Here is a 22,488-nt window from a genome sequence, read left to right as displayed (position 1 = left end):
TTGGTCCCTTAACAAGTGGGAGGCACATATGCAAACTGTTGTAATTCCTACACCGTTCACCTGATTTGGATGTAAATACCCTCTAATTAAAGCTGACAGTCTGCAGTTAAAGCACATCTTGTTCGTTTCATTTCAAATCCATTGTGGTGGTGTATAGAGCCAAAAATGTTAGAATTGTGTCGATGTCCCAATATTTATGGACCTGACTGTACATACAGTAATCGAACTGTGCATCTGGTGAGTGCAAGCACATCTCTTTTCTATTCCACAGAAGTCACGAGCACCTTATTAATGCAACTCCAGTGAGAAGCAACCATTATCCCCAGACACTGGATGTCTTTAGGCACTTATAAGGAAAAGGTGTCTTTTTTTGGACTGCTATACGTTTACCGTTACTGTTTTTTAGTCCGATTCAAGACTATGCACTATTGTCACTTTATGCGCTTATCTTCAGCGCTCTAATTTGTTTATTATGACCTGTCACTTTGTATTTAATTTATGTGAGATATATTGATATTCATATTGGATTTAGCGCTGCATTTTTTATCTAGATGCTTGAATACATGTGCACCAGATCAGAATACTGAATGATTAAATCAGCTTTTTCAACTGATATTGATGTGTAGCATATGTCAGTATTTTAATCAATGATGAATTGCTTGCTTGTGATTGCTCGTATCTAGATTGATTACAAAGCAATGCGTGTATGGCCCCATTTAGTCTGCTGGTAACAAGAAGATATACATCTGTTTCCTCTTGTACCAAATTGTATTGTAACTGTAATGTCTACCTTCATTTTGTAAAGCGCTGCGCAAACTGTTGGTGCTATATAAATCCTGTATAATAATATCGTACCAGGATGTATTCCTATTAATGTTATGTACATTCTCAATAATGGGACGTGAGATAATCAACCAGTCTTTTTTTATGTTTCTGAAAACAGTATAAAGCTGTAATTCTGAGTAAAATGACAATGTAACAGCTGGGCTATAATAGTTGTCTATCTATATATACACATTTCCCCTAGTTCAACCCACAGGCTGAATGAAAGAAATCTAATCGACTCTTCCAATCACTGCTATATAGAAATGCTATGGAGAAATTTCCTGTGTGCCAACTATTGTATTCAGACAGTTGGCACCTGGGCTGTCTGAACACCCAAACAGGTCTGGATGCAGACATGGTTCGGCCGATTTTTTTTTTTTAATCAAAGTTGGTCAAGCCAGGTGGTGCCAAATGGGCCACTCATGGCTCTAGTTTCATCTGATTCAGCATGAATCTGCCTGAAATTCAAGACTTGCATTGTAGGCTCTAGTCACAGAACTTAGTAAATTGCTAATTTATGCTCAGATTGACCACTGTATATCTCAGAGAAGAAGAGAGGGGAAAAAAAAAAAAAAGCAGTCCTAGGATTGCTCAGCCAGTAGACAGAGATATGTTTCCAAATGTGCTGTGCAGTTGGGTCAAGGAGCTGAGCTAGAGACTGGAGATATTTCTGGAAGTAATATTTCAAGGGGCACAATATTGCTGACACTAGAATGTGGACAGTGAGATTTAACAGAGATTTTTGGGGCGTTGCAAGTAGTGTCAATATTATCACAAATCTTACGGTTAAGCTCTGTCCAGCACTATGACCGGTGTCACTTACTTTTCGATTCTCACATGTCTAAATCATGGTGGGGGCTTACTAAAAGGTAAGTTTGGCGTGTCACACAAGTAAAAATGGAAGAGCAATTTGTAGTAGCTGCAGAATCTTTCCCTTTTTCTGTTGAAGAATCTCCGCATTTGTTTCAATGTAAGGTCTGTGTTTCCACGATTTGTAACAGACGCTGAGCATAATTTGCAGCATAAGAAGCTAGTTTCAGGATAACTAGCATGCTTAGCTCATTTTGTTATCCAATAATCACCATGCAGCAGGGCAGTGTTCCACGCAGGACCAAAGAGAGTGGTGATCACTGTAACAGTGGTGACTACTACAATGATTGTCACCTTTCACAGGGATATCACAGGTATGGTATATGACTACTTAAAGCTGAACTATACTCACCTGAACTCCAGTGATTCAATGTCCCGGAGCACCCCACCCACTGCTGACATCTATGGGTGGCCAGCTTCCAGGTCTCGATTGCCAGCCACTGTCATTGGCTGGGCAGGGATGACATCACTCCAGCACATGCTTGGGAGTTCAGTCAGATTTGGCATTGCCAACAGGGGCAGAGAGGCAGGTAATTAACTTTAATGCATTCAAATTCCTGCCTGTTCACCCTTTTTATTTTGGGATCTAAAAGTTCCACTTTAAAATTGGTCCAGCTTTAAACTACGAAAAAAAAGCAGCTTTAATAGACTTTGAATTTGACCAAGGCCTAATAAGTCAATTCAAACCTTTAAAATGTGCAAACATTTTGGCAGCCACCCAGTTTATCTAATAGCATTACTTTTTTCAGTGCATGTTATATTTTTCTTCAATGTTATATTCAGAGGAAAAAAAGGTAACAATATTAAAATCTGCAGAACCAGGTCATCTTTCCATTTTTTTATTTATAGAGGCGGTGTCAACTTCTTTTCACGGAGATCATCAAACATAACATTTATAACCCAATATATCCAAACCTTTGCACATGTACAGTATACTTGCAGTATCAGATTTGAAAATATCCTTTAAATGCATTCTTTGTTTATGAGTTGATGGTGTGAATAAAGCTGGACCCATAAACATTCCAACCTAACCAAATAATGTAATTTACCAATGCAGTGAGAGAACCAACATTAGGTCCTCATTACATAGTAAATCTAAAGAAGAGGGCAATTACATAGTGCACTTGTGAGTGGTTACATTTTGTCTTAATGTAGCCCGATGTATAACATAAATGGGCTAAGTGTGTATAAAGAAGTTTCTCAGTCATTCACTAATCAACATCAGTATCCAATCGGCCCCCTTTTTTTGGGGTGACATAAGCTTTGAAACAGCACTGACCCCTCTTTGCACCAACCACACTCTACAAGGAGTTTACATCTCTGCTCACCCTTGGCTGGTACAAGGGTCACTGTTCGCCCTAGTTAGTAATCAAAAGGCACAGAGGGCTACAAAAGTTATATTTGACCCTTTCTATGTAAATCTACCAACACTATATGTAATGTAAGCTATGCATAAGCCATTGTGAAATGTTCTATTTCTTTGTTCATTGTACACTTGCACTTTCAAAAACTTTAATAAAAATTATTGAAACTGGAGAACTTACGCAGTCATAGAACAAACACGCGAGCTTGGATCATCCAGCTGTGCATGTTTTTGCTTATGGCAGTAGTACTGCATTTGCTTGGTGCCTCAGGCCTTTGCTTATTGTGAAGGTTAATATTGCCATTGACAAGTGCAGGAATATAATTTTTACTTAACTGTAAGTGGCTTGTTTATCTCCCAGTCTGGATTGACTTCAGAGGTCCAGTCCCACGTGTCCCCAGAATATAACATGACTACTATGAAAAGAAATATAGCGAGCGCTCACATATTCAGCTGCTAGAACACTCAAAGGAATCACCAAAACCTTGTAACATAAATCATATAAGTATAGTGCAGCGCTGCGATTTGAGTGAATATAAAAATAAATGAATATGTAAAGTTCATGAAATCTTCATAAATATACAGAATCTGAGAAGAACTTGACGTGAAAGTCTTCCTTAAATTAAATAGGTGACTGGAACTGTGTAGAAAAAATGCACACTCACCGACCGTGCATTAAATATGCGCATGTATATGATCATCAATCCAGGTAATCGGCAAAACACACGATAAATCTCTCACAGGTAGATCATCAGCCTTGGCTGTAGTGATATACAGCAGGACTCAGAAAGCACACTGATCCAGTGGATGGACAGCCTAGGTGAATGGGCTCCCTCTTCAGCATTGTCTTCAGGTTCACTCTGTTTGTATGATGTGGTTTGGAAGCCCATCAACACGTCAAGCTCCAGAGCAGTCCACATTCAGACAGAATATTGTGTGCTCACATACAAGTGTAAATTAGAACCAAGAAAAATAAGATGATGGTGCCTCAATACCACTACAAAACCTGTACACATGTGCTCAACAACATGACTACTGACCGGGTCAAAAAATGTCCTGGCTAGACATTCAACAGGCCAACTTGCTAAGTAATTGAACAGTGCAATCTCTCAAGTGGCAAGTATATTCAGAGCATACACTCTCGGAACAGTCTATGAAAAGCTCTAATGTTGATACTGCCGTTGTGGCCAGTATTCTGGATTGCATACGGTTCATTTAGGTTCTTAAAACTTCTTAGCAAATTTACTGCAGTTATTTGAATATTTCAGTGTATTAAATTCAGATCTCCTTCAATGTAAAAGCATTAATTTTGACTTAAAACCATATAATTGTATCCAAAATGTGCCATATTTAATAAAAGAATTTATATTTTCACAACAACCACCATAACATTGTTACAAATAACACTTTTCCTAGTTTTGTTTTATTTGTTGGGCTTCCCATACTTCTGTAATAGCTTTCAACACTTTGTGGTCTTGTAACAGAATAACATAAGAGACAAAAACACTGAAGACAATTGTGACTAATCTAGTAATAATGTACATGGGACCTTAGCATTAAAAAAAGAAATATTAAAAAAGGCACGGCACAATGAGGTTTAAGCTCATATTTGTGAACGGTTTCTTTTAAAAAATAAAATATTTGGTCGCATTCATTGCTGCTTTCCCCTGGAATGTTAAAAGATAATAAGTGAGAATGACAGACTTTAAAAAAAGGAATGATGTGCAGGATTTTTCTTCACTTCTGATTATAAATTGTTGAGTTCAAGTAGTGTTTGGTCCAAAACTTGATGCATTCCCATAGTTTCTTCTTTGGCATTAGCCAACTTGTCTGAAACGAAGACAGAACAATTAAAGGATCTGTCCTATTACAGTCTGTTTTTTTTGGAAATAAGGGATGCAAGCTATATTTTACTAATACAACTTTGGTGACTTTAGTAAGTGCCCTGTCTGAACATGCAAAACGTAAGTGCTACAGTATATATGTAACCAAGTGAGAAAGTGTCAAAATGAGAAGCTACCCTTACCAAAGCAATTAACCAAAACAAAATATTGTCTAGAGATATACATGGTCCATAAACCCATAGCAGTGTGTACTCCATATAGTTTGCTTCAGTTATCACAAAAAACAAAACAAAAAACAAAACCTAAAAACCTTCACCTTTTTGTAGTGTTTGCTCAGTCATACATGCATAACACACACGTTAAAGGAAGAAAGATAGAATTTAAAAGGTGTGGAGAGACTTTTATTTCTCAGAGAGATTGACAACAGTGAGGAAATTCAAAGAGAAAAGAGTAGCTGACAGAACAGAAATGCCACATCACATAAAACCAAAGAGGGTCTACAATGACGTCATATCATTGAGAGCATGGTCAAGCTCCTCGCTGATAGCTTTGTACTTGAGCTTCTGGGCATACAACTCATCTACCAGACAGAAGTAGCAGGAATGATTCAGAAGGACAGGAGAAGAACCGAATATTGATGAAGAGCAAAGTGAGACAGCATGAAAAATAAAATACGAAAACATGATTACATAATTAATCTTTATATACAGCTTATACAGAACTAACATTTTTAAATATGGTCATTCTAAAAGATTGTGTTTATATGGGATTATAGTTCAATGATGTGCAGTAACTCATAGCAACTAAGCAGTAATCAGCATTTAGTAGTTGTTTTATGCAGGCAATCTAATGAATGCTGGTAATACCTACTGTAGTAGATTTTGTTAGTAACATTTCATCTCTGAAACTGGTAAGATTTATTATAGGTAAGTCGGTTAAGATAGACTAAGACTTCAGATATATAATAACTTTATAGTTTAAATCAAACTGGACCAATGTACCTAAGCAATTAACATCATACCTGGGAGATAAGCTTTAAAGGCCAAGTTCAATTTTAGGACAGGTTACATGTTTCCCACATATTTAGGGTGAAACGTGTAACATGTTCCAGCTCCTGCCCCCTCTCCCCAGCCACCAGGGCAGATGGACTTGTAGTTTCAATAGGCTGCAGGGACTTTGTTGGGCACTCTCGTAGTCCACCAACACGTCTTCCAGCTGTCAAACAGGAAGCTTGTACAAAGGTACAGGCTGAAAGCCAGAGGACATGTCTGCAGGAGCCCACATAGCACCCATGATCTACTCATAACAGGTGCAATGTTTTCCAAGCTCCCGCTAGAAAAATAAAAAAAATAATTTTTGTCCTGCAAAAATGTATTATTTTTACTGTAAAGGTGCGCTTTAAACAACTTTATACTAGAAATAAAAGTTTGAACATGTAAAACACAGAGACATACAGAAAAGAGACAGTCTGGAGGCTCAAACTGGCCATAGGTGGATCGAAACCCGGCCGGATCAGCAGGAACAGTACGAATTTCGTTCCATCTATGGTTATTAGTGCTTTACAAAAGCCAATCCAGTGATGTATTCTGACAGCAAAGGAATCCCACTGTCAGAATACAGCGGGGAGGATTCCTCTATCTACCTCGCTTGTGTAAATGGGGGAATCTGGCTTTTTTTTTTTTTTTTAAACAAACTTTTTTTATCGAAAAAAAACAAAGCATCTATGCAAAAAAAATAGCATTTATTTTTTCTGTAAAGGTGAACTTAGCATTCAAACAACTTTACACCAGAGGATTCCTCCATGTACCTCGCTTGTGTGGATAGGGAATTCTGGTTAATTTTTTTTCATCAGCCCAATGGCTGATAAAAAAAAAACAAAGCATCTATGACCAGCCTAAGTGGCACTTCTGCCTCACAGTTCGGTGTCCCTGGTTTGAATCCCTCCAAGGACACGGTTCATTGTCTGTTCTCCTCTCATTATTATACAAGTAACTTATCTAGTGGTCCTGAAATGTGTATGTGACTATTTGTTCAACTAAGTAAAGGACTTCATAACAAAAGCCAAGCGTAGGAAAGAAAAATCTGTACTCTTTAGTTTTAGTAAAACTATACAGCATACTTAAAAAGCAGTGAACCTGATATTCAGCTTATTAGCAGGTGAATCCTCTTGGGGTGCATGTTTTTCATGATAGTGATTGTTTCACCACCATGTGAATGTCACATTTACTGCTTTCAAAATGCCCTTATATTTTTGCCAATGACACAGTTCAGAATAATAATTTTGAAATTAAAGAAAACAAAGACACACTTATACACAGGTGACACAATTTCATCTCAGTATTAAGAATAAGTATTTAAAATAATAGAAATAGGAAAGAAAAAGGATATTGTGGAAGAGAAAGATGCTAAGAACAGAAAGAAGAAGGCAGGAGTGTAATGAAGGCTGTTTAGCCTTCATTACACTCCTGTAGTCAGTTAAAGATGACCAGTACTTAGATACCACCACTTAAAACAAAACTAATTTTCTGTTGTCACAAGCTGCAAGCAGGCAGGCTCTTTATTGCAAAAGAGACATGCAATGTCTCCTCTAAAATAAAATACACTTCCCTGCCTGCTTGCTGTCTTCTCCGGCATGTAAGCTGAGCCGTTACATTGCTGGCACGGACCCTCTGTGCCAGGATGACTTACTCCTGTGCATGCCCAGTGGCCAATTAAGATGGTCGAAGAACAGCACCCAGCAGAAGATGCTGGCTCAGGTAGGGGACAGGGACCATTGGATGTTAGCTATGCTTTAACTGTAGCGTTCTGAGTCAGGGGAACAGAAGGTTACTGCAATTATTAATTTGCAATAATTTGTCTATCAATGCTCATAACCCCAACTGAAGTCCTCCACTGAATTCTGCTTAGTGTAAACAGACATAATTTCCAAAAGTATTCTAATGGACGTGTGGAATATCTTGAAATGGTATAAACCAGGACTTTAAAAGTAAACATGGTCTTAATCTGGTAATTTACGTTAAGTATTCAATGAAATCTATATTAGCAGAATTTCACATAGTGAAACACAAGTATTAAAATCACTAGTAGATCCAGACAGACAAAGTTACATGGAATTCTCAATTTTCTCCTGTGAAGGCAAGTTTGGCCCCATCCCCAAGCTTCCCTTCTGTTGATTAAAGAAGACAGGCTTTGTATATGACCAATAGGGGAAGCACAACGAGCAAGCGGGGCAGGGCCAACTTCATTTGTGTTACAGAAAAAGTTAAATTTTGCATATAACTTCAGCTACTTTTCATTTTTTACACAGGAAGCAAAAAAATAAGTACATTATACAGCAGGCTTCACTAAATGGTGGATCGGAGTACAAACACAGACCGAATGACAGTCTTATCCGGACCGTGGCTCCACCACCCAGTAGCCTGAGTGTCCTCTACCGGCTGACGAATTCCTTCCCCCGCTGCCACCACAGCTTTCATTACTACAGCAGCTGGCAGGCAGAAGGCGTGGCACACTTGAACAAATGGTGGGAACGCCCAAGTTCACAAGACAATGACTTGTCGCCATGACAGGGGGTAGTCCCATCTACCAATCACCTACCTGCCAACAGGAAATGCTGGGCTGTCCTGCCTGCCATCCAAACACCCTGAGGCCCCATCTGCCAACCACTGTGCAAGGTACAAAGGCTGACTGTAAGGGGCAATGTTCATGTAAAGGGGACTGGGGATTGTAAATGGATGTTAAAGGAAAGCTGTGAAGGGACTGGTATACAGAGAAAAGGGGGGGGGGTTGTGGCTGTGAATGGGACTAGGGTGCAAGGAAAAGGGGGCTGTGAAAGGGACTGGGATACAAGAAAAGGGGAGGCTGTGATGTAAGGTGAGAGCAGTTATGGGAACTTAGATATAAAGAGCAGGCTGTGATATGAAGGGGTGACAGAACACTGATGTGAAGGTGAGGGGAACTGTGATGTGAGGTCTATGATTTAAGGAGAGGGGCTGTGATGTGAAAGGGGACTGCGGACACTGAAGGAAAGGAGACACTGGTGTAAAGGGGGGCTGTGATGTAAATGAGGGGGCAATGTAATGTACAGTGCAGCTGTGTTGTAAAGGGGTGCTGTAATGTAAAAGGGGGCTGTATTGTAAAAGGGATGTTGTGATGTAAAGGGGGGCTATATTGTAAAGGGGAGTGCTGTGATGTAAAGGGGGGCTGTGTTGTAAATGGGGGCACTGTAATGCAAAGTGGGTCTGTGATGTGAAGGGGGATAATGTCATGTAAAGAGGGCTGCATTGTAAAGAGGGGGTGCTGTAATATAAAGAAGGACACTAATGTAAAGAGGAGGGGGGGTCTGCAATGTAAAAAGGGGGCACTGTGGTGTAAAGGGGAGACTGCGATGTGAAAAGGGCTGTGATATAAAGGGGAAACTGCAATGTACGGGTTGGGAGGGGCTTGATATGAAAGATCTGGATCATAGCACAAATATGATACTGGGACCCCTACTAGAAGAAAATTTTACTGACCGGACCTCTGAATTTTAATTCCACACCCCTGCTATATAGGAACAATGTGTGTACACACGACACAGAGACAGCATTTTACAAATGGAAAAAAAAAAGCTGTTGCAAGAAGTAAAAATAATTTACCTTCAAGGTCATCAATAGTCTTTTCTAGTTTGGCAACTGTTCTCTCTGCAAACTCAGCCCGGGTTTCAGCCTGTGAATGAGATAGAATTAAACTATATGGAGTGCACAAGAAAGTGCTCAGTGGTCAGATATTCTACAGCAGTTAAAGTATCTCTTTACTCCCCCACATTGTCAAAACAGCTCTCTGTAAATGTCGACAACACCCCTTTCCCATTATCAGAAGTTCAGTGAAGAAGGAGAGGAGAGGGAGAGGGAGAGAGGGAGAAGACAAGACCACTATGTACTGCATAAACACATCCTTCCACTGCCTTACCTCTTTTAGCTTATCTGTTAAGATCTTTATTTCCTCTTCATATTTGTCTTCTTTTTCAGAATACTATAAAGACAAAAACACATAAATCACACCATTATAAGTCTATGCATAGGTACATACTTCCTGGAAATGAAGGGACTGCAGAATGTATTTACCCATCAACACTAGTTCTTCACACAGTATTTAAAAGGCGACTTTCTTGTGAGACTACCTAGCAAAAAGGTGGTCATGTCTAATTTTAGACAATTGTGCACTTTCAACCTTGCAGCAAAAGTTTGGGGAACGTCCCTTTGCAACTCAGCAAGACTATGCCCATGTGTGCAAAGTCACGTTTGAGGAGTTTGGGGTCAAGAAACTCAAGTAGACTGCACAGAACCCTGACCTCAACCCTAATGAACTTTGCAATGAACTTGCACACAACTGCTTTTGGAATGGGATGTCCAATAAGCTCATATAGGTGTGAAGAACCGATGTGCACAAAACTTTTGACCATACAGTATACTCTACCATGCAGTCGCATGAGCTACCTTCCTGAAACTTATACTTAAATCAGCAAACAAGAGTTTATTTCTGCTGATGTGAGTACAAATGTTTATAAAATCCAAGTCAGAGGAAGGATTATTGCCTCTGCAGAGAGAATCAGCAATCTCCGCGTACATTGTACTGTTGGGTGCACCAATTCTTCCAGGAACTGTAATAGTAACTTTGCAAGCAGAAAGTGAGGGAAAAGTAATTAAAAACTGAAGTTTTTCTTAACACATACAAACTTAAAGAAAAAAAAAAAAATAGTTCACTTCAAAAGGAAATATTTCCCAAATTATGCTTGGCAATTATTTGGAATACAGGCAAAAATCAGATTTTTCTGGGTACTGGACAAAATACAATATCAGCTACACAATATCAGCATTACTCACCTTTTCAGACTGAGCTTCCAAAGATTTTAAGTTGTTGGTTACATTTTTCAGTTCTTCTTCCAAATCACTACATTTACTGAAATAAAAACATACAATATTGCTTTTAGAGGGGAGAGAGAGGGGGAGAGGGAGAGAGAGGGGGAGAGGGGGAGAGGGGGGGGGGAGAGAGGGGGAGAGAGGGAGAGGGGGAGAGAGGGAGAGGGGGAGAGAGGGAGAGGGGGGGAGAGAGAGGGGGGAGAGAGGGGAGAGAGAGGGGGGAGGGGGGAGAGAGAGGGGGGAGGGGGGAGAGAGAGGGGGGAGGGGGGAGAGAGAGAGGAGAGGGGGGGGGGAGGGGGGAGAGAGAGAGGAGAGAGGGGGGAGGGGGGAGAGAGAGAGGAGAGAGGGGGGGGGGGAGGAGAGAGAGGGGGGGAGAGAGGAGAGAGAGGGGGGGAGAGAGAGGAGAGAGAGGGGGGGAGAGGGGGGGGAGGAGAGAGAGAGAGGAGAGAGGGGGGAGGAGAGAGAGAGAGGAGAGAGAGAGAGGAGAGAGGGGGGAGGAGAGAGAGAGGAGAGAGAGAGAGGAGAGAGGGGGGAGGAGAGAGAGAGAGGAGAGAGGGGGAGGGGGGGGAGAGAGAGAGGGAGGAGAGAGGGGGGAGGGGGGGGAGAGAGAGGGGGGGGAGAGGAGAGGGGGGGAGAGAGAGGAGAGGGGGGGAGAGAGAGGAGAGGGGGGGAGAGAGAGGAGAGGGGGGGAGAGAGAGGAGAGGGGGGGAGAGAGAGGAGAGGGGGGGAGAGAGAGGAGAGGGGGGGAGGAGAGAGAGAGAGGAGAGGGGGGGAGGAGAGAGAGAGAGGAGAGGGAGAGAGAGGAGAGGGAGAGAGAGGGGGGAGAGAGAGGGGAGAGAGAGGGGGAGAGAGAGGGGAGAGAGGGGGGAGAGAGAGGGGGGAGGGGGGGAGAGAGAGGGGGGAGGGGGGGGGAGAGAGGGGGGAGGGGGGGGGAGGGGGGAGAGAGAGGGGGGAGAGAGAGGGGGGAGGGGGGAGAGAGAGGGGGGAGGAGAGAGAGGGGGGAGGAGAGAGAGGGGGGAGGAGAGAGAGGGGGGAGGAGAGAGAGGAGGAGAGAGAGGGGGGAGGAGAGAGAGGGGGGAGGAGAGAGAGGAGGAGAGAGAGGGGGGAGGAGAGAGAGGAGGAGAGAGAGAGAGGAGAGAGGGGGGAGGAGAGAGAGAGAGAGGAGAGAGGGGGGAGGAGAGAGAGAGAGAGGAGAGAGGGGGGAGGAGAGAGAGAGGAGAGAGAGAGGAGAGAGAGCACAGCCAGCAGACCTGAAACTGAGTTATTCTCAAAGACAAAAAAGTTACAGCACTGGATTTAACTGATCTCTAAAATATACTTTGTGTCCAACAGGCACATATAATTTTAAATATATTAATACTAAACAATTCTCTATACGACCTACAGTCTACGTAAACCCTAACAATTAACTTCTTACAATTTGCTCCTCTTTGCTGTTAACTATACCATTGAACGTGTTTGTTTAATAAGTACAAAAAAAAAAGTACCCATTACTCCTGCCAGAAATTTAGTGACCTCTGTACTTTTTGCTAACCGTCATTGCATTCTACAGACTACTGAACTCCTACCCATGTTAGGAGGAAAAGACGATTGGAAGGTGTTCTTTAGTCTTGTTCTAGGAGGACCACACTGCTCCTCCATACAGTACAATAACCCTATGTGTTTGCCCTATGTCAGGAAGTGTGTTACTGGTGTGAGTACCAAGTAAAAATAGGGGGGGAAAAATTTACGAAAATTAAAGCAACCACCTAATCTAAGGATTGGTAAGATGCAATTTATTAAATTTTTGTGGTTGGGGTTGAATACACTTTAGAAACTGAAGCACCAGGCTCATTTCTGAAGAGCAATTGAACAAATTACTATGTTTAAATCCGTTTTTTTCTGACTTTCATATCCTCAACTAACTGGTTATCATAGAAATCCAATGACATATTTAAAGCTAAATAAAAAAAAAAATTGCTGGATCCTTATGAATTCTCCAGTGCAGGGATGCCTGTCTTCCTCCTGGCTTTGAACTTCCAGTGCTGCGGTGGTTAATAGCTTCAGGTGTCCAGGCAGAATTCAACAGAAAAACCCCCTAACAGATATCTGCCCCCTCCATTAAGAAACTCTGACTGTGAGCAACACAAACCCTGAATGGGGGAGAAAGTACTGTCATTCATTAGACTCTTCCTCATTCAGGGATTCGTTTACAAGCAGTGAAATAACTTCTCAATGGCTGAGGAGGCAGGTACCCCTCCGGCTCTTTTTCTATCCAGTTCAGCCTGGAGACCCAAAGCTATTAACCATTGCAGCACCTGAAGTTCAGAGACAGGAAAGAGGCTGGGCATCCCTGCAGTGAAAATTTCTCCAGGATCCACCTGCCTGCATGACATGTAACATACTTTATTATAGGTAATGTTAGGTCACTAAAAATATAAGGTTAAAACCATTTTTAGGCAAAAGTTCAGCTTTAATGCCAGACAATACAGTGCTTATTGCAGTCTCAAGACGACAAATCTTTTTTCTTTGGTTTCATAACAGAAAATTAAAATAGAAGAAGTTTGGCTACCATGCACAGCTCCACCAGATTTTGCACTCTCCAGTTTTAACCTCTTCACGCCAGCCGAAAGCAAATGTGCGGCCTCCCGGTGTCTGGGCCTAGACGCCGAGCGGCCGCACTTTTGCGTTCTATTAAAAAAGAACATATGTGCTAAAAGCGCGCGCCCTGCGCGCTCCCAGCACACATGTCCGGTACTCACGGAAAGGTCCCGATCTCCTCTTTCGATCAGGACCTTTTCCGATCATGTGACCATCACGGCGGTCACATGACCCTAAACCTCGCCCCACCTCCCGGCTTCTGAAACCCTTAAAGGGCTGGGAGGCGCCGGCATGAAGGGGTTAAACAATCAACCCCAAGGTGTAGCACTCCATGCACTACTGGTATTTTTGCCCATAGCAAACAGCCAGATGTAAGATTCACTTTCAGATTTCTCACGTTTACACACTGACAACTAGTGAAGAAGAAAAAAAAAAAACAAAAAAAACAAAAAACAAAAAGGGAACAGTGTAGTGATTGTTTATTGCATGTTTTGATTGTTTTACCCCATTCTGATCTTTGCTTAGTTGCCCAAGAGTATGGTTTGTAAAGAAGCACAAATTATAGTAGTATCAATAACAATATCCACGGATTAGTGCAAGACAAGAAACTTACAGTTCAGATACTTCAGCTCGCTCCTCTGCTCTCTCCAACTCTCCCTCAAGAATGACCAATTTACGAGCTACCTGCACAGAGAATGATAAAGGAACCAGGTAAAGGCTTGAGTAACAAAAACACTGAATGACAGTGTTACAACAAAGCACTTAGGCTACTAATATTTATTGCTTTTGTCACATGGGAATCGTGTTGTACAGCACTGAAAACCTAAGAATTATTTACACTTTTTACATTATTCTGCCACTAAACAGAAATCAACAGCTGAAAATCAGTGCAAAAAAGTGCATTGAGAGGTTGGCTATATATCTTTGTGATTTGCCACTGTAGATAATGCACACAACTGCGATAATGCACCATTTACCAATAAAAATTAAACCAGATACTAACATAGCTACCTGTAAAGTAAATTAACTTTTCCTTTAGTACTATGTATATTAACACAGACCATGTTGGCAAGATATGTAAAATACTAGAAGAACACAGTACAAACCTGCATCTAAAAGTTATCCTGTAAACCGTGATCCTGAAGGAGGCAAATCAAGTCAAGTTTCTTTATGCTAGAGTAAGTCCACTTTATGGGGGAAAAAAAAAAAAAAAAAAAAAATCACAGGCACTGAATACATTTCCAGGATGTTAGATGCCTGGACCCTTCTGATCACTGTGGTATTATCTACTCCAGTGGTCGGCAAGCCGCGGCTCGCGAGCAACATGCGGCTCTTTACACACTTTAATGCGGCTCTTCTGTGTGCCGGGCGCCCGCTCCCCTCCCTCCTCTCGGGCGGCCGCCCCAAAAGTCAGGACTCTGCAGCTAGGCAAACTACGGCCCGGCGGACCTTTTAATCTGGCCCGCAGAGCGTGATCCAAAAAAAATAAATAAAAACAGCCAGGGCAGCGCGCTCAAATGCAATGATTGGCCAGTCTCGCTGCCACTCACATCCTGATAGCCAGTGATTGGCTGTCAGGATGTGTGTAGGCGGGGCAGCGTGACGAACGTGAGAGGAGCTAGGCTCCTCTCACAGTCCGCCCTGAAGACCGGAACGGTGCGAGAACACGGCGAGAAGAACGCGCGGAGCAAAGGTTAGTGAATTGACACAGGGGGGACTTGGCTTACTACTTGCTACATACTTACTACTACTATATGAGGGATGAATTAATATGGGGGATGAATTACTATAGGGGGGATGAATTACTATATGGGGGATGAATTACTATATGGGGGATGAATTACTATATGGGGGATGAATTACTATAAAAACTTATTGAAACTAAAAACAATGTACCATCCTATGTATTTTCAGTTTTAAAAATGTGGCTCTCAAAATAAATTTCAATCGTGGTTTTGGTGAGATTTGGCTCAGTTGAAAAAAAAGGTTGCCCGCCACTGATCTACTCAATCCTCCAAAGAGGCTTGTGGAAGGAATCACAGAGTATAGAGGGGGGCCAGGCATCCAATATGTCCAAAGTGTGATTTTTCAGTGGCTATAGCTCTTTAAAGTGTTACTAAACCCAGGACCCTGCATTCACTATATCTGGTCTGCCACAATATACAGAACATGGAAATGCAAATATTTTAGTAAATATAAACTGCTAAAATACCTTTTCTCATCAGCAGTATATAGCAGTCTTGTGACTTCTATCAGTGTCCAGCTAAGCACTAGTGAAAGCTTGTAGGCCTTTCATTTTCCTCTCACTGCCCTATGAGATTGCATAACCCCTGACCCTCTGTCTGGACAGTGCTGATTGGCCCTGTGCTGATCACTTGCACTCTCTCAAGAAAAAGAAAAAAACTCTAGCATGTACAGAGTGTCCTCAAGGCTGTGTTCTATCAGGAGATGAAATGGGGAAGGTGGAAAAAGGGGTGGATCAGAGAAGACAGGATTAAACATCCTTTTTACACAATGCAGAGGATTAACCCCTTAAGTTCCACAGTGAGCATAACAAGCATGCTTTACTGCATATACAGACTGATTTTACTGTTGTGGGTTTAGTAACACTTTAATAGAGCAAAGATTGGAGGCACCGCCCACAAAAGAGGTAAGTATCAATCTTCTTCTATTGTAGGATGATTTTTTTTGTGATTCTCCCGTTCAGTCTCTCAGCCTTTGTTTACATTAGGTGTCCTCTTTCATGTGTCCACATCACTACCTTCATAATAAGACACTTCCTATTGAATGTCCAGTGGCAGCCTCTTGTCAGATCCAGAAGGAAAGTGACACAATAGCAAGGGGACTGGCTGGGGGAGGAGCACTTGCTTGCAGTGCTGGTTTAGTGGTCCCCTGCAACCAGTCCCACTGAAGACCCTGGGATGGTAAAACCTGCTTCACAAGGCAAGGAGAAAAAAAAACAAAAAAAAACAACTGCAGGATGGGTTAGGGCAGATGGGAGGAAGCGAGGGATGGGGTAATATTTTGTTGCGATATAAAGTGCAATATTTTGCTGCCATATGAAGTGTAATATTTAGTTTTTGCAAATGGTCTCTAAAGCAATAAAGGATACCAGCATCTTGTATATCTGCTCTATCTTCATCAATTAACAATTAGACTTTCTTACCTCCTCATATTTGCGATCTGCTTCCTCTGCAATATGTTTGGCTTCCTTGAGTTGCATTTCCTGAATTTCCATTTTTTCTTCATCCTTCATTGCTCTGTTCTCTATTACCTTCATACCTCTGAAAAAAAAAAAAAAAAAAAAAAAAAAGATATATATATTATGCTATTTATACCTTATAGATGACCACAGGTCTAAATCCAAACACATTAAACAAGCAGTATGGTAAAGCTGAACACCAAGCAAGCAAATACATACACAGTACATGCTGGTTCAAACCAGGATTACTGTGAGATTTGAGTACAGTGTGTTTCATTTGAATGGGCTGAAATCATACAGCACCACACAAAGTGAAGTGAAGTGTTTACCCAGCTTTAAATTGGCCATACATTATACAAACTTCTTATTCAATTTCCTTTAGATTCACCTTCACTTATGTGTTGCAAGGGCCTGCCTGGCTGCATACAAATTTAAAGTGTTTAAGTTTGACCTCATATTATATGGTTTTGGTAAATCTAAGGGAAAATTGTACAATTGTCTAACGAGCAGCTTAAGGCTACGTTCACACTAGCCTTGTTAGCAAGCGGCAGACAGGCATTTGGGAAGCATTTTTACTGTTTCCAAAACGCCTGGGAAAATTCTGCACATTGCAGCACGTGGTGCTGTTCAAACGGGAGCATTAGCGTCGCGGCAAAATGGACACCTCTCGTCGAGTCAGGAGGAGTTGAAGCCTCCTATTCAAGTCTATGGTGCCGCTCCGCAAAAACCTGGCCGGCGTTTGCGGTGCGTTTGTGGAGCTTTAACACCATTCAAACTTCATTATAGGCGCTTGTGGGGCATTTTTAAAGCTTGGCAAACGCCTAGCAACCGCCGCTAAACCGCGCATGCAGCGTTTGCAGAGCATTAAAAACGCTCCGCAAATGCCAGACCAACGCTTGTCAAACGCTATAGGGGCGTTTGGCAAGAGTTGGAAAAACAGTCAAGTGTGACCGAGCCCTTACTCTGAAAAGATGGGCATTACAACAGCAATAACCCTCCTAATCACAAAGGCCCTGGAATGCCCTTAAAAATGATCAGCAGTAATTAGGAAATCCTACTTTGAAATCCAGAACCTGCTCCTAGTTGAACTTTTCCTGTCAATAACAGAAAGATGGGAATAATGATCTTATACAAAAAAACTACTGGTCTTAATGCACGATAAGGGCAGACTGCAAATCCAGACACTGAAATGTCTGCAAATATGTACAAAGATCTTAAAAAAGGTCACTGATTCTGATCCAAACAATAAAACACAAAAAAAACAAAAAAAAACCTGTACAAAAATATAGATGTAAATTAAAATTTTAAAGATGCTTTTTATTACATTTTAACAAACATTGAAACAAAAAGTATACAATTTAACCCGAGTGGTTTCCCTCTCAGTGATTATTTTTCTTTAAATCAGGTCAATTAACGGAAGGTAAATGTACACATAAACTGAACATTTGTTAACCAACTAAATTTAGTGGGGAGCTTAACCCATGCCTACATGGTTGTTAAATTAGGATATAAAGTTCCTTGGCTCAAAACAGTTACATTTTATTAGTGAGATACATTCATTTATTGCCAATGGATGGGATTGATTCCACTTCATTACAATTTATTTCCTATCATAATAAAAGAAAACAATAATATTTTCTTTGAATTCATGACTCCCAAAAAACATGCTGCATGATTACAGCTCTTGGGAAATGTAAACACATTTGAACAATCCTGTTTTAGAATATTGTGACTTTATGATATCCTCAAATGACATGTACTGCATAGATGTATCTGTTCCCAAAATATTATTGTTTTATTAACCCATGCAGAAAATGTTTGTGGGGTATTATCTACACCTTATTTATATAGTTAAAGTAAATTAAAGTGTTACTAAACCCAAAACCGTAAAATCAGTCTGCAGATGCAGTAAAGCATGCTTGTTATACTCACTGTGGAATCTAAGGGGTTAATCCTCTGCATTGTGTAAAAATGCTGTTTGATCCTGACTTCTCTGATCTGCCCCTATTTCCAGTGTCCCCCTCTTATCTACTGATAAGACATATCTGTCTTATCACATATATGTGGAGTCACTCTGCCCATGCTCAGTCTGTTGTGTATTGGTAGAGGTTTTTTTTTTCCTTGGGAATGTGCATGTGACCAGCACAGAGCCAATCAGCGCCGTCCAGACAGAGGTCAGGGGTTCTGCATCCTCCTTGAGCAGAATGAAAACTGCTCCTACAAGCTGTAAACAGTGCTGTTCTGGACCCTGATAGAAGTCACAAGACTGCTCTAACTGCTGATAAGAAAAAGGTATTTAGTAGTGGTGCACCGAAATGAAAATTCTGGTGTCGAATCCGAAAATTCAAAATGCACTTAGCCGAAAACCGAAACCCACAGTTTTTAAAAATTAATATATATATTTTTTAAAAAATACACTTTGGTTAAAAAAAAAAATATATATATATATATATATATATATATATATATATATACATACATATACACACACACACACACATTCCCAATTTTTTTGTAAAATATGAAAGAGGATGTTACGGCGAGTAAATAGATACCACACATGTCACGCTTTAAAATTGTGCACGCTCGTGGAATGGCGTGAAACTGCGGTACTTAAAAATCTCCATGGGTGATGCTTTAAAAATATCTACAGGTTAGCAGTGTAAAGTTACAGAGGTCTAGTGCGAGAATTTATTGCTCTTGCTCCGACGTTCGTGGCGATACCTCACATGCGTGGTTTGAGCACCATTTACATATGTGGGCATGGCCTACGTATGCGTTCACCACTATGTGCGAGCACGGGGGGGGGGGGGGGGGGGGGTGGTCTAGGGCACTTTAAACTTTTAAAAAAATTTATTGAAAAGGGTTTTTTTTTTTTACACTGTTCCTTTAAAAAAAAAAAAATGTTAATCACTTTTATTCTTATCACAAGAAATGCATGCATCCCTTGTGATAGGTCCTCTTTATGGAGAGATATGGGGTCAAAAAGACCCCATATCTCTCCTCTGCAATGTAAAGCATTGGATCAAAAAAAAAAAAAAAAAAAAAAAAAAAGCATTGATCTAGTCACAGTGCTTTTAAAAAAAAAAAAAATAATGGCCGGAACGGGAAGTGACATCGCTCTGGTCCTCCAAAGGCATAGAGATGTGTGGCGCCATCTTTCCTCTCTCACCTCTATGCCCTGCTCCAGGATCGATGGTTTCTCAGGTAAGGCTGAACTACTGAGTGGCGGCAGCGATTACATCGGGCGGGGGCGAGGTTTTTTCGGCACCTTTATCGGTACTTTTTTTTTTTTCCATTTTGACCGACGGCTGAAAGGTTTCAGCCACCAAAATGTCAGTGCATCCCCAGTAATTAGCCATTTATATTTACTAAAATAATTGCACTTTCATGTTCTGTGTACTATGGGAGACCAGAAATAGTGAATGCAGAGATAGTGACAGTTTAACTTCTCTTTCCATGAGTGTATTATTTATTTCAGGTACTTATATAGCACCATCAATTTACGCAGCACTTTACATATATATTGTACATTCACATCAGTCCCTAACCCTCAAGGGGTGTACAATCTAAGGTCCCTAACTTACATTCATACATACACATACTAGGGCCAATTTAGACAGGAGCCAATTAACCTACCAGCATGTCTTTGGAGTGTGGGAGGAATCCGGAGTACCCGGAGGAAACCCACGAAGGCACAGGGAAAACATGCAAACTCCATGCAGGTGGTGCCGTGAGAGTATTGTGTATAGGCAGGCTTTGACCACTTCCTCCCATTCTTTAAAGTTCAAAGAGGGAATTACTTATCTCTGTTTCCCTTAAAGTAAATTTTTTTTTTTAATGAATAGTTATAGTCATTACCACCACCACCTTAAAGTGGTTATGTCAGGAAAATGAAACTTAACATTGACATTCATACTTCTCTTGTCCAGAAAACACTGACAGCATTGACTACTTATCTCCCCTACGGCCGCTCCTTGCTGTAGTGGCTATTGGTGCTTGTGGATCCCACATAATCTAACACTTCCAGAAGTGTCTGTTTCCTGGTTCCCTTCTGAACTCACTGGTTTGATCCGCTGTCCCTACATCAATAATGTGTTCTAAAGTGACAAAAGGGATCAGTGAGAAACCACAGCAGAGGGCTGGAAAAGCAACACTTCAGGAAGTGGTGAATTTTGCAGTTTGTTTCCTGCTCCAGAACTTCTTTACCACAGTATGTCAGCAGGAGAGGTACGTATTCAGCATTTTCTTTGCAGGGGAAAATTAATGTAAAATTGTATTTTAGCAACAAGGTCACTTTTTATTGAAATTCATGCATCAACCAGAGCCAGCAAACATAGTATGCGGCAGGCACAACCAAGGAATCTTAACGGATGTGAGTAACAAACGTATGCAAACTGGGGCTACTATATGGATCCATTACCCTTATATATTGCACAATATATGCACTGATTGCTTCTAACAGTAGGGAGTAATATTTACATTATTTACACAATCAGTAGCGTTCTTGAGTGACTACAGACTGCAAAATATTTGAATATTGCTGGGTTGAGTGATCATGAGTGATGTATTAGATCAACTTCAACATAAGCATGGTAATCATGGACTAAAATAATATTGAACCATCATGTGACTAATCATCCAGGGTTGGCATTCTGTATAGATTATATATTACTGAAGAGGTGAGATAGAAATATAATAGTTCCCATTTCAAGGTTAGAATGGTTTACATGGATTCCTTTCCAACAACACACTGCAGAAATTACAATTTCTCAGTATGAACTAAAGACATTAAAATGTATCACAATTTATTATATATGCCTATCCTTTTTATGGATAGCAAATTTCAATATTTGTTAGTTTGAGCAGTGAAATATATACTGAGGGTACAATATCAGATATCTGTGCTGGCCAGAACTGATAAAAGGAGCTCTGAGATGTCTGGTTACAGCATACATACACCTGTGCTGCCATATTGTTTGCAATTTATGTATTATGGTATATTGTGTACAACCATTGCAGTAATATTATCCAGTGCAGTATATACAGATTATGCAATATTCCCAACCACAGCACTTCCTGCATGGAGCTTGCATGTTCTCCCTGTGGCTGCGTGGGGTTCCTCCAAGTACTCCAGTTTCTTTCTACACTCCAAAGACATGCTGGCAAGTTAATTGGCTCCTGTCTAAATTGGCCCTAGTATATGTACAGTGGATATAAAAAAAGTCTACACACCCCTGTTAAATTGTCAGGTTTTTGTGATGTAAACAAAATGAGACAGATAAATCATTTCAGAACTTTTTCCACCTTTAATGTGACCTAAAACTAACTGAAATCCTTTAGGGAGGGGAGGAAGGGGGGAAGTAAACAAACAAAAATCATGTGATTGCATAAGTGTGCACACCCTCTTATAACTGTGGATATAGCGGTGTTCAGAATTAAGCAATCACAAAATCTAAATAATGTTAAACAGGAGTCAGTACACACCTGCCATCATTTAAAGTGCCTCTGAATAACCCCAAATAAAGTTCAGCTGTTCTAGTAGGTCTTTCCTGACATTTTCTTCGTCGCATCCTACAGAAAAAGCCATGATCTGCAGAGAGCTTCCAAAGCATCAGAGCATACCTTTGTTGAAAGGTATCAGTCAGGAGAAGGGTACAAAAGAATTTCCAAGGTATTAGATATACCATGGAATACAGTGAAGACTGTAATCATCAAATGGAGAAAATATGGTAAAACAGGGACATTACCAAGAACTGGACGTCCCTCCAAAATTGATGAAAAGACAAGAAAACTGGTCTGGGAGGCTGCCAAGAGGCCTACAGCAAAATTAAAAGGAGCTGCAGGAATCTGGCAAGTACTGTCTGTGTGGTACATGTGACAACAATCTCCCGTATTCTTCAG

At 41.0% G+C, this 22,488-nt stretch overlaps 1 protein-coding gene across 2 annotated transcripts in view; it reads right to left on the bottom strand.

The window, feature by feature from the left end:
• Nucleotides 1-4,386: 4,386 nt before the first annotated feature.
• LOC149444778 (uncharacterized) overlaps nucleotides 4,387-22,488 on the bottom strand; it is a 22,590-nt gene continuing 4,488 nt past the window's right edge. Inside the window, exons 2-7 of one of the 2 annotated variants that reach the window (XM_089654532.1) lie at nucleotides 16,549-16,666; nucleotides 13,996-14,066; nucleotides 10,767-10,842; nucleotides 9,853-9,915; nucleotides 9,540-9,609; nucleotides 4,387-4,888 (exon numbers count right to left, since the gene is read on the bottom strand). In XM_089654532.1, the coding sequence (XP_089510658.1) occupies nucleotides 4,806-4,888; nucleotides 9,540-9,609; nucleotides 9,853-9,915; nucleotides 10,767-10,842; nucleotides 13,996-14,066; nucleotides 16,549-16,662 (477 nt within the window). In that variant the 5' untranslated portion in view covers nucleotides 16,663-16,666 and the 3' untranslated portion in view covers nucleotides 4,387-4,805. Of the gene's footprint in view, nucleotides 4,889-5,281; nucleotides 5,483-9,539; nucleotides 9,610-9,852; nucleotides 9,916-10,766; nucleotides 10,843-13,995; nucleotides 14,067-16,548; nucleotides 16,667-22,488 lie in introns of those variants that run through there. The other variant, XM_089654531.1, reaches the window with a different exon arrangement.

This window comes from Staurois parvus, unplaced genomic scaffold (genome assembly GCF_062004578.1).
Source record: "Staurois parvus isolate SC_StPar_1 unplaced genomic scaffold, SC_StPar_1.0 ptg000773l, whole genome shotgun sequence".
Taxonomy (NCBI): domain Eukaryota; kingdom Metazoa; phylum Chordata; class Amphibia; order Anura; family Ranidae; genus Staurois; species Staurois parvus.
Note: the sequence above shows the minus strand (reverse complement) of the source record. Positions and strands in the feature narration are given on the sequence as shown.